Source organism: Sapajus apella, unplaced genomic scaffold (assembly GCF_009761245.1).
Source record: "Sapajus apella isolate SASKATOON/1434 unplaced genomic scaffold, GSC_monkey_1.0 scaffold31, whole genome shotgun sequence".
In the NCBI taxonomy this organism is placed as follows: domain Eukaryota; kingdom Metazoa; phylum Chordata; class Mammalia; order Primates; family Cebidae; genus Sapajus; species Sapajus apella.
In genome coordinates, this window is record NW_022436971.1 from 24,058,040 (window position 1) to 24,070,926 (window position 12,887).

Sequence of the window (12,887 nt, forward strand, 5' to 3'; positions counted from 1 at the left end):
TGTCTAGAAAACACTAACTCTGGCACAGCCGATGAAATGGATCCCCGTGGGGAGAGGCAGGTGCAGGGAGCAGCTAGATGAGTTCATCCCCAACTGTGTGCTGAGGTCGTGGGCCTGGGTCGCTGAGGATGGAGACAGGCGAGCTGGCAGGACGAGGGGGCAGCAGGGGCGGGCAGTCCAGGCTCCGGGTGGGAAATCCGCAAAGGGTCTGGACTGCAAGCCTGAGGGCAGGCCCGGGAGGAGCGTGGGGACCTCCCACTGGGGCTCCCACACTGGAGTTACTTGTGAAGCTTGCAGTGTCTGAAGAGAACTGCATCAGCATGGTCTACAGGCTGTTGGGTATCTCCTGGGTCCCAGTTTCTCCTGACCACATCCACCAGGCCTTGGCTGCTCGAGGCAGGGGTGCTGGCTGAAGAGGGTGCATGGGCTACAGCCAAGGTTCATGCTCACACTCTAGGGAGGGTGGCCTTTTTGACCTGTTTCTCCTCCTCCAGGTAAAATAGATTTTCTTTCTGAATTGACCATAAAAATCGTTTACTGAAAATCACCTGTTGGCTAACCTTACTCTCTATTCTCTTTTCTGAGACTTTTCATCATATCCACCAATTAACAACAACAACAACAAAACCCACTAATGAAAATAACTGAAAATGTTTGCAAAGATGAGAGGAACAGAGCTGCGTTGGGCCATGCCTTCTTCCCAATGACCATCAGCCGGCCACATGGCTTTGGGGTGCAGCAGGAACTGGCCGTGCCCGACACAGCAGCAGTGGACCCACGGCTCCTTGTGGAATCTGCTTTACATGTGCCAAAGCACTGGGCTCTGTGAAGCTGGTCAATACCACAACTGCAACACTTGATATAAAATATACAACAAAATATTGTAGTCCAATTGAATCATAATGTTCCTAAAGCTCCAAAAACCTTCGAAAAGAGGCCAGGCATGGTGGCTCATGCCTGTAATCCCAGCACGTCAGGAGGCTGAGGCAGGCAGATCACCTAAAGTCAGGAGTTTGAGACCAGCCCTGCCAACATGGTGAGTCTCTACTCATAACACAAAAATTAGCTGGGCGTGGTGGCAGGCACCTATGACCCCAGATACTGAGACAGGAGAATCACTTGAACCTGGGAGGCGGAGGCTGCAGAGAGCCGAGATCTTGCCACTGCACTCCTGCCTGGGCATCACAGCAAGACTCCATCGCGGGGGGTCGGGGGAGGGAGCAAGAAACAAAACAAAACAAAAAACTCAAAAAGAATTATCTTTTCATTCAGAGACCTGTAGAGCTCTCTCTCTTTTCCTGTTATCTTCGTTATAATGAACACAGTATTTCTTATAAAACTGAAAGTCTGGTGAAGGACCGTGACAGGTGTTGACGGGATGTGATTTCTGCCCAGTGCTCTGAATGTCAAAGTGAAGAAATTCAATGAAGTATGGGTAAACGGTGGGAGTAACTATGACTCTCTTAAGATAACCAAATGCCTCATCATCTGATTAGTGACGCGTATGAATAGAAGAATGAGATTCCCACTGTCCCTACCTACTGTCCAGGGAAACCACAGCCAAGGGAATGGGCTTGGCAGAATCTGCGGGAAAGAAGACCCTGTTGAGCTTGACTCTAGTCGGGCATGGTGAAGAGACTGGGGAGGTGTAGAATAAGTAGGAGACCCTTGCACCCTTCCCCACACCCGCAGCATCCTGCAAGGGGGCGGGGTGGGGTCCGTGTGCTTGCATTTAAAGCAGTGTCTAGAGGAAAATTTATAGCAATAAATGCCCACATGAGAAGCAAGGAAAGATCTAAAATCAACACCCTATCATAAAAATTGAAAGAGCTCGAGGAGCAAAATAAAAAAAAACTCAAAAGCTAGCAGAAGACAAGAAATAACTAAGATCAGAGAGAACTGAAGGAGATAGAGACACAAAAATCCCTTCACAAAAATCAATAAATCTAGGAGCTGGTTTTTTGAAAAGATCAACAAAATTGACCACTAACCAGACTAATAAAAAAGAAAGGAGAGAAGAATCAAATAGATGCAATTAAAAGCAATAAGGGGATATCACCACCAATTCCACAGAAATACAAACTACCATCAGAGATTACTACAAACAACTCTATGCACACAAACCAGTAAACCTGGAAGAAATGGATAAATTCCTGGACATTTGCACCCTCCCAAGACTAAACCAGGAAGAAGTTGAATCCCTGAATAGACTAATAACAAGGGCTGAAGCTGAGGCAGCAATTAATAGCCTACCAATCAAAAAAAGCCAGGTCCAGATGTGTTCACAGCCGAATTCTACCAGACATACAAAGAGGAGCTGGTACCACCCTTTCTGAAATTATTCCAAACAATCCAAAAAGAGGGAATCCTCCCTAACTCATTTTATGAGACTAGCATCATCTTGATACCAAAACCCGGCAGAGACTCAACAAGAAAAGAAAACTTCAGGCCAATATCCATGGTGAACATCGATGCAAAAATCTTCAATAAAATACTAGCAAACTGATTGCAAAAGCATATCAAAAAGCTTATCCATCACAATCAAGTAGGCTTCATCCCAGGGATGCAAGGCTATTTATGTATGTTCAACATACATAAATCTATAAACATAATCCATCACATAAACAGAACCAAAGACAAAAAAACATGATTATCTCAATAGGTGCAGTGAAGGCCTTCGATAAAATTCAACAGCCCTTTATGCTAAAAACCCTCAATAAGCTAGGTATTGATGGAACGTATCACAAAATAATAAAAGCAATTTCTGACAAACCCATAGCCAATATCATACTGAATAGGCAAAAACTGGAAGCATTACCTCTGAAATCTGGCAGCAGACAAGGATGCCTTCTCTCACCACTCCTATTCAATATAGTATTGGAAGTTCTGGTCAAAGCAATCAGGCAAGAAAAAGAAATAAAGGATATTCAAATAAGAAAGGAGGAAGTCTATTTGTCTCTATTTGCAGACAACATGATTGAATATTTAGAAGACCCCATCGTCTCAGCCCAAAATCTCCTGAAACTGATAAGCAACTTCAGCAAAGTCTCAGGATACAAAACCAATGTGCAAAAATCACAAGCATTCCTACACACCAACAACAGACTAAAAGAGAGCCAAATCAAGAGTGAACTGCCATTCACAATTGCTACCAAGAGAATAAAATACCTAGGAATACAACTAACAAAGGATGTAAAGGACCTCTTCAAGGAAAACTACAAACCACTGCTCAAGGAAATAGGACACAAACAGATGGAAAAACATTCCATGCTCATGGATAGGAAGAATCAATATTGTGAAAATGTCCATACTGCCCAAAGTAATCTATAGATTCAATGCTATCCCCATCAAGCTACCAATGACCTTCTTCACAGAACTGGAAAAAAACACTTTAAACTTCATATGTAACCAAAAAAAGAGCCCACATAGCCAAGACAATCCTAAGCAAAAAGAACAAAGCTAGAAGCATCATGCTACCTGACTTCAAACTATACTACAAGGCTACAGTAATCAAAACAGCATGGTACTGGTACCAAAACAGAGATATAGACCAATGGATCAGAACAGAGGCCTCAGAAGCAACACCACACATCTGCAACCAGTCTGATCTTTGACAAACCTGACAAAAACAAGCAATGGGGAAAGGATTCCCTGTTTAATAAATGGCGTTTGGAAAACTGGCTAGCCATGTACAGAAAGCGGAAACTAGATCCGTTCCTGACACCTTACACTAAAATTAACTCCAGATGGATTAAGGATTTAAACATAAGACCTAACACCATAAAAACTCTAGAAGAAAACCTAGGCAAAACCATTCAGGACATAGGTGTAGGCAAGGACTTCATGACTAAAACACCAAAAGCACTGGCAACAAAAGCCAAAATAGACAAATGAGATCTAATTAAACCTAACGGCTTCTGCAAAGCAAAAGAAACAATCATTAGAGTGAACTGGCAAATAATGGAATGGAAAAAAATTTTTGCCATCTACCCATCTGAAAAAGGGCTAATATCCAGAATATACAAAGAGCTAAAATAAATTTAAAAGAAAAAAACAAACAAACCCATTCAAAAGTGGGAGAAGGATATGAACAGACACTTTTCAAAAGAAGACATGTATGAGGCTAACAAACACATGAAAAAATGCTCATCATCACTGGTCATTAGAGAAATGCAAATCAAAACCACATTGAGATACCATCTCACACCAGTTAGAATGGCGATTGTTAAAAAATCTGGAGACAACAGATGCTGGAGAGGATGTGGAGAAATAGGAACACTTTTACACTGTTGGTGGGAGTGTAAATTAGTTCAACCATTGTGGAAGACAGTGTGGCAATTTCTCAAGGATCTAGAAATGAAATTCCATTTGACCCAGCAATCCCATTACTGGGTATATATCCAAGGATTATAAATCATTCTATTATAAAGACATGCACACATATGTTCATTGTGGCACTGTTTACAATAACAAAGACCTGGAACTAACCCAAATGTCCATCAATGATAGACTAGACAAGGAAAATGTGGCACATATACACCATGGAATACTATGCAGCCATAAAAAACAAAGGGTTCCTGTCCTTTGTAGAAACATGGATGAATCTGGAAACCATCATTCTCAGCAAAGTGACACAGGAACAGAAAATCAAACACTGCATGTTCTCACTCATAGGCGGGTGTCGAACAATGAGAACACATGGACACAAGTAGGAGAGTATCATACACTGTTTGGGGGGTCTAGGGGAGGCACAACGCAGGGTGGGGAGGTTGGGGCGGGATAGCATGGGGAGAAATGCCAGATATAGGTGACGGGAGGAAGGAGGCAGCAATCTACCTTGCCATGTATGTACCTATGCAACAATCCTGCATGATCTGCACATGCACACCAGAGCCTAAAGTACGATAAAAAATAAAAAACTGAAACTCCTAGGTGTTCCCAGGAAAACGCTGCTGGGAGTGCCCTGTACCCTGGAGTTCCCTCTTAACCTACAGACAACGAAGGTTTCCTTCCAGATGGTGCCTGCTGCCTCTGAGGCTGAGGCTGCAGCTGGGTTTAGGGGCTCACTGGTCCCTAATTCCTGATTAAATGGAATCCCATATGCTGCATGTTTAAAGGCAAGTCTGTAAGCTTGCTCAAAAAGGAGAAAAATGTGTTGATCTGACTCCTGAATGTCCTTTTGGTGAAAAAGAATCTTCACCCGGATGCAAATTTCATGGCAAATGAATCTATGGAAACCTCTCTTCCCTGAGAACACATGCAGAGGTGCCGTGGGGCGTTCACATCCCACTGAGACAATCTCTGCAGCAGAACGTGATCTCCTACACCGCGCACTGCTGACCTGACCTTCCACTGCCCTCACTGCACCCACCTTCAGAGGGCTCGTGGTCAAGGCATCCCCAGTCTGGGACCTCCGGCCTCTTCAGGGCACTCTGCCTGCATCCCCGGCTTACGGTTTGGGTAAAATTGGGTGAAATGAGTAAGAACTTTTGAGAAAAAGTATGAGCCTATCCTTCACTCTTTACCTGAAACCTCCACATTTCTGGCAGTGTGTGGAGAGAAGCATGTCACCTCCAGGCACACAGCTGTGGTCCCCTGCAGTGGCTGCACTTTCAATGTGAGGTGCATGAGGTCACCAGGCCACCGGGCCTTGCTTCCTCCCTGTGGTACTTCCTGTTCCCCTGCAGGTTCCAAGGACATGATGTAATCACCCCCACATGGACCATATGTCTGGCTGTCCCTTGCTCTAGAGAACAGGGAGAAGTGGCCTGAATCTGCACACCCAGGAGCTGCGGGACCAGCTGGGAGGAAGCCGGCCACAGGGACTCAGAATCCTCCTGACAAGCAGATGGATGCGTGCAGTTTAACGCGGGGGTTATCTTCAAAATCTAATTTTACGAGAAACAATCTGCCCAATAGTGAGACGTGTGGCCACAAGTCCGACCCTCACTTTTGGATTCTACACATGGTACCCTTTCCCTGTAAATGTCAGTTCTTCTTGTGATTCTTCGCAAAGCCAACATTTCGTTTCATGGATTGAAGTGGCAGTCACTGCAGTACCAGCAGCTTCCAGGTGCAGAAAGGACATGGTTCCAGCCCTGCCTGAGGGTCCGCTGCTCCTGCAACAGGTGCCTTATCTTCTCATGCCCAGAGGCTTGTGTGTCGGATGCTGCGCGAATGCCATGGACTTCTCCGTCTACACTTAATTATCCTCAATTTTTAACATACCTTAAAGTCAGTGTTCAAACCCCTGAATCATCAATATCTTTAGAGGATAACCTGATACATCAAACAGAGAATTAGTGTCTCTCTTAAGGGCTGGAAGGATCAGCAGAGGTTAAAAAGGGCAGCCTCAGCTCAGGGCATGAGAAGCACCCTTTGAACAGAGATACAGCTACAAAATAAAATGGGAGTTTGGGTAATTCAGCAAAACAAATGTCTGCTCAATTAATTATCATTTTCAGTACTTCGTTATCTGACAAATGGCTGCAATGCATACACAGGTCATTTTGTCTGTTTTTACCTGCTTGGCCTTTGATTATTTTTGATATGACGACAGGAACGTTGTGCTCAGAACCTCCCTGAAAGACAAAGCCAACAGAAGGAAACGTGGTTATCATGATCCAGACTCGGAAAGTTCTTCAAATGCAAAAAGCAGGAATACAGAAAAACATTTCCATACCTTTATACTCAGGCCCAAGCCACCTGCTGGCCGTCTGCGAAGTGTAACAGTTCTGTGCTTTAAAAAATTTCAGAAAACAAACCAACTTTAGGTTAAAATGCTCGATCAGAAAACGAATTCAAAATAAATTCTTCACTTAAGCCCAAATACTTGTTGAATTATATTTCCAAAGCAATGTTGGCTAAATATGACAGTAATGACGCTATTTCAAATCTTTAATCTGTGGTACTGCACATGTGAAAACAAAGTGAGTGATAAAGAGCAGGCCCTGTTCCATGCATTGTCTGCAATCCAGGGAGAGTCCCTGCACAGCTGTCACCTCATCTGTATTTTGTTTGTGAGGAATGGGGTTCCGAGAAGAAGCGAGGTTCCCACCTTCTCCAAGGCGGTGAAAGGAAGCAGAGAGGAACACTCAGTTCTGTTGGAAACCTGTCTCTTCCCGCCAGCCCCAGCACCCGCTCCCTCTTCACTGTGCCACTCTGCTAAAGTGAGCCATGTTGAGAACAATCTTTAACCAACAGTAACTCATGAATGAACAGTGTTTTCACATCCTCTGACCACAGGTGCCTGGGTTATTTAAAGGTAGGTTGTGATAAAAAGCTAAAAGCACAATAGGCCCCAACTGGATACTGAAATGGTAAAAATCTCCAAATCTCTTGTGCATTAAGCCACGCACAAATGTTTTGCTGTGGTCTAATCTGATGAGTGCACCTGTTAGCAACTTCAGGTAGACACAGGTGACTAGCGCCCACTCTGAGGGGGCACACAGAGGCGGCCTGGGGTAGATGGGCAGTGGCCAAAGCGTGCTTTTACCTCCAAAAGACACTATAGGAAAAAAGGAAATGGCATTCTTTGAGTTCTAAGGGAAAACATAAGCATGTTCAGACCAAATGGCTCTGAAAGCAGACTTTTATGCAAAGCAAGGACACTGAAGATGGTGGCAGAGCCCACACAGAAGGGGGGACCCGGGAGCCCCCGCCGGCCAGCACTGCAGGTGCAGGAAGGCCGCTGTGAGCGCTTCCGCAGCCTGGGGCACCACGGGTATCCTTCTTAGGGGTGAACACTTTATAAACCTAAAGGAAAGAAACTAAGAATTGGAGCAAATATACCTCCACTGAAGTGTGTCTATGGGGACACAGCAAACAATACCTTAATTGGAAATTTTACTATTTTGATCTCTTTTGCACATGTAATATTTTTAACTGACAAAAATAATTATACACAGAAAAAGAGCTGTATTTCAGGGTATTTGCTAGAGAGTGATCATTTTGGCTTTTTCTTGGTCAGGCTGGACTCCGTATGCTATGAGCAGCAAAGTCAGAGCCACTCCTGGGAAGTCCATACCGTGGGTTCTTACAGCATCCACATTCTCAGTATTTACCAGCAATGCCACGAATGCTTCCCAGACACACTGCGCCAATGGACAGGCTCTTAAACTTGCTCATCAAAGCATTACTGACAACAGCCAAGATATGGATAGGTGAGAGAAGACAGCAGATGCGGTAGACACACCAAACAGGACATCCTTCAGCCGTAGGGAAGGAAATCCTGACATCTGTGACAACATGAGAACCTGGAGGACATTGTGCTGAGCAGAATAAGCCAGGTACAGAAAGACAAATCCAAAGGTCTCTCCTGCATGTGGATCTAAGAATATCGACCTCAAAGCAGAGAGTAGAGCCGTGGCTACCAGGTTTTGGGGTGGTGGGGCGGAGATGCAGGCCAAAGGGAGCCATATTTCAGCTGTAAGGTGACAAGTTCTGGGCTCTAGTGGAAAGCAGGGTGACTATGGTTAATAACACCATGTTTCCTTGAAGTCTGCTAAGAGAATAAACCTTATGTGTCCTCACCACAAAAAACAAAGGTCGCTGTCAGAGGTGATGCACGTGTGATTTCACAATGTATATGCATAGGAGAGCATACCCTGTATGTACAATTTTTATTAGTTACAGTTCAGGAAAGATGAATGAATAAATTCCACTGTGCAGCTAGAGGGTTTCCAAGGATATCCTCTATTAAGGAGGGAAAGGAAGTTACTCCCGCATGTGGGAAGCATATCATTTTCCTCCTCAACGTGTGGACTGGTGACTTTGCCAGAATGTGTCTCACAGTGAGTGTGAACTGCAGAAAAGAGGGGGGACTCACTCACTCCCTCAGTAGATGCTGAACTCTGCAGGGTTCACGGCCAAGAAAGGGAGTGGGGAGAAAGGCACCCACCTACTAGCTGCTCCTCTGTGTGACAGTGAACGGCCTCACGTTTCTAAGTTTTCTGTGCAACAGAGATTGAAAACTGAATTATCTACATCATAGTAACTAGAGGCCTCTCTGTATAGAATTTCTGAAAATGCTCAATAACATTTTAAAATTTTACCCATTAATGTAAGCATTTGAAACTCAGGCAAGCAAGCAAGTATAAGATGAGAGAAAATTCATTTTGAGACGAAACAAGTTAGCTTCTGCCTCGACAGACTGCCAAATAATGACGTTTCGAAGTTGTCATTTGACTCACTTATAGATGTCAGGAAGATATCCCAAAATATCCTAAAATATCCTTGATATTTCAAAGAAAATATCAAGTAACTGATCACCTGTGGTAAAATCTGGACTAATGTTCTTAAGATAGGTAAGAAAAAATTGCAACATAAACCAACAGCATAAGTATTTGTTTATCAGAACTTGAAGAGCTTATTCTCTACGACAGGGGCTAGGCCAGAACAATATTTATTTGATTTCTGCTTTGTGCACTCTCCTAAAATGTCCCTTTCTGTGTAAGTTCGAGCTAGCCATTTAGGTCTCTAAATCTCTCTACAATTGAGTTTCTGCATCTGGAAAGTCAGGACTGTACCAGGAGCCCTAATGGGAAGTGCTGTGAATGGGACAGTGACCCCTAAATTCCATGTTGAAGTCCTCACCCCCAGTGTGACTGCATGTGAGGCAGGGCCTTTAGGAGGTAACTAAGGTCGGATGAGGTGATTCTGGTGGGTCCTGTCTGACAGGGTTGGCGTCCTTAAAGGAACAGGAAAAGACGACAGGGATGGCGCTCTCTCTGTCTGTCTCTTTCTTGCTGTTTCTCTCCCCACCCCCGCCTTGCTCTCTCTACCTCATGAGGACACACCAGGAAGCCTGCCCTTGCCCGGGCCAAATGCAATGCACCTGGAAGAGGGACTGCCCCCTCCCGGAACTGTGCGGCTGGAGTCCCTGCTGTCTAAGCCAGCCCACCTTCGGTTCTTTGTCAAGGTGGAGTCCAAGCTGCCTCGGCAGGAGTCAAGGAAGATCACTGTGGAAAGCACGTTATAAATCATCAGGTTTAACAAAACACCGAGATGGTTAGCTTTATCCATGAAAAATTGACACTTTAACCACCTCATTCAACACCAAGGACTCTAGTGCGTCAAGGTTGAGAGAAAAGGCTCAGGCAATTTGCACTTCCACGCTCCTATAAATGGACATTATACAGTTATCACGGCTCTACAGCGTTAACATCAGCATATCTAGGAAATTTAACTTTCAAAACGAGATTTATAAAACTTACTGGATCATAAAAAGTAAATGGGAAAGCTTCTGCAGCTTTTAATTGGAACTTTCCACATGGCAGTCCGGCTGATGCCATCCTGCCTCCTGTATCCTAATTATTTTATGACCCCATAGTTAATCCAATCATTTTAATTTAAGCATTTCTATAGCGCTCTGTTTAGACAAACAAATGTCATCAAAAGGCATTTCTAACACAGCCAAAACAGTGCACTGTTTCATTCATCTCTCAGCACATACCCCTTAAAGTCAAGGACACACACGCAGGTGTGGGTAGTGAGGTGCCCGGAGGCTCATTATACATCTAATTATAAATCTAATTTATGGCCTGACTCCCCTATTCAATGCACTCCCCCGTAATCTCGGCCTTTTCACTTTCCATATTCAGGGGCTCCGGGAACTCATCAAACAAACAAATTCACAATACAATCGAATGTATCATGAAACCTCTAGAGAACCGAGGTTGGAATCTAAGGTAATTGTTCAACAAGTTATTTTCAAATTCAACCCTGCTTTTGTTTTCACAAACATATCAGATAAATTTTTTCAGAAAATAGTCTGCATTTTATAATTTAATCCCAAACTATGTTTTGACATTTAATTAATGTTCACATCTTGCTATCATTATGTTAATAATAGGACACAGCTATCTCCACATTATCTTCTGACCACATATTTTAAGGAGTTTTTTTCTAGGACACAGATAACTCTTATCAATTACATACTTTTCATGAAACATAAAAAGTGGTTTTGGGGTACTTAAGATCAGATTTCTTACCCTGGTCTTCTAAAACATCGTTCTTCAATTTATTATTGAATTACATGTTTGAATGGGTCTCACCTTCTACTTCAGATATTCAAACTGTGGACTTAACAATAAATTTAAATTTGTTATTGCTGCAAGCTCATGTTCAGATTTGAATACTGCAATTTCCAGAAAGATTTCAATCAGTTCCGCAACTGAAACGCTGCACGCCTGCCGCGGCCACCAGCCAGGGCCCTGCCCCCAGGTTTGTTCAGCTCAAAACCCTTCTTGTGGTAAGGACAGGACAGCGTGGAGTGTTAACTCCCCTGCTCTCTCCCTGGGTCCAAGTCCCTCCCCTGCCCTTCCCTGGAGGTCTTCCTCCTCACAGGGACCTGGGCCTCACTCTTGTAAGAAGAGAATGGAGATGTGGGAAAGGTCAGGGACATAGAAAATAAGGTGTTTTGTTTGTTGTTTTTTGTATAATTGCAAGATTTGAAAGTTAAATTTTAAAAATCAGAAGTTTATAGAAAAAAAAATTCTGAAGTTTCTACTTTGCACCCACACATGAAGATACTTTCAAACATACTTGTAGAATTTTATTTCAGGAACCAATGTGCTAACAGACTTCGCCCTGGGGCTCCGTGATGGGGGGTATCAAAGAACAAACCATTGTGTCTTCCACAGAGCTGGACATTCCCTTTGCTTTAGCAAACACTCTATAAGGTATCTTTCAGAATGGGCTACTTGAATCTCTCTCCACTTTTTAAAAATAATTCAAATAAAGTTTTCTAAATGGATGAGGGAACCTGCATTTGCTATCTGAAATAAGTAAACTATTTCTTAATATGTCTGGATGCAATGATTTCAAACTAAGAGTTATTTGAAAAGCCTTGTGCATATTTGCCTAATTTGGATGTTAAATCCTTAATAGAAGGATTTCAGTATAATGGGATTAGAGTTTTAAAAAGTATATAACTCCTAAATTTTAAAAATTAAATGATTCCTGAATATTCCACTTTCTTGGCTCTGGCTTCTCAAACTCAAAGCCCCAAGTATGAGTTTCTTCAGGTCTGAGCACAGCCCAGGAAATGGAACAGGCCATCCTTGGCCGGCGTTGTGGGGGAGCAGCCCCCCAGCTCCAACCTGATGCGGGGACAGTGCCCTGGGGTCTCTGTGGGAACCGCAGTCAGGAACCAGGCCCCTGGCCACCATGACCTTACAATGTTTGCATCCTGGCCTCGGAGTCTCTGGTCCATCTGGATCCTCTGCCTAGATCCCTGATGGGTGCAGGAGGGGAACTTGAAGAAGCTCTTCCCCTCTGAATTAGCTTCCAGGGTGGCCTCGGAGTCTCTGGTCCATACAGAGCCTCTGCCTAAATCCCTGATGGGTATAGGAGGGGAACCTGAAGAAGCTCTCCTCCTCTGAATTCACTTCAAGGCCTTTTCTACCCTTAGCTCTCTTCCGCCGGCCCCTGTGCTGATGGGCCTGGCTTTCGAGGGAGCTGTCCCAAATGGTCCAGGGAACTGAGGCTGGCAGCTTTCCTGATCAGCCTGGCCTGCACTATCTGGGCCAGTGATGAGGAGCAGGGGCATCTCTCCATGTCAGCTGCCTTTCCACACCTGGGCACCCACCGTGATTAGTCATGGGTGCTAAGGGGCCTGTCATTAACCATCCACTTTGCTCTTCACAACAGGCACACACAGCAGACACCAGCAGGGCAGGCGACGGACCCCCAACCCCAGAACATCAGGCGACCATCAGGTGATGGCTAAACTTCTCTCTAAAATGATAATTGGGCACAGCCAGTACCAAGGAAAGGCCATCTCCCAGTAGATAGAAAACACCTAAAGCTGGTGATCAGCAGCTTCCAGATAAGATCTCAGGAGGTGGGCGAGGGGCCTCCAGCACGCAAACTTCCAGACAGAAGGG

The 12,887-nt window shown here is 44.3% G+C and overlaps 1 protein-coding gene across 1 annotated transcript in view; it reads right to left on the reverse strand.

Moving 5' to 3' along the window:
• Positions 1-12,887, reverse strand: part of SNTG2 (syntrophin gamma 2) — a 339,371-nt gene that overhangs the window by 201,130 nt on the left and 125,354 nt on the right. The window contains exons 3-4 of the mRNA XM_032294284.1: positions 6,683-6,739; positions 6,524-6,581 (exon numbers count right to left, since the gene is read on the reverse strand). Of these exons, the coding sequence (XP_032150175.1) occupies positions 6,524-6,581; positions 6,683-6,739 (115 nt within the window). The remainder of the gene's footprint in view (positions 1-6,523; positions 6,582-6,682; positions 6,740-12,887) is intronic.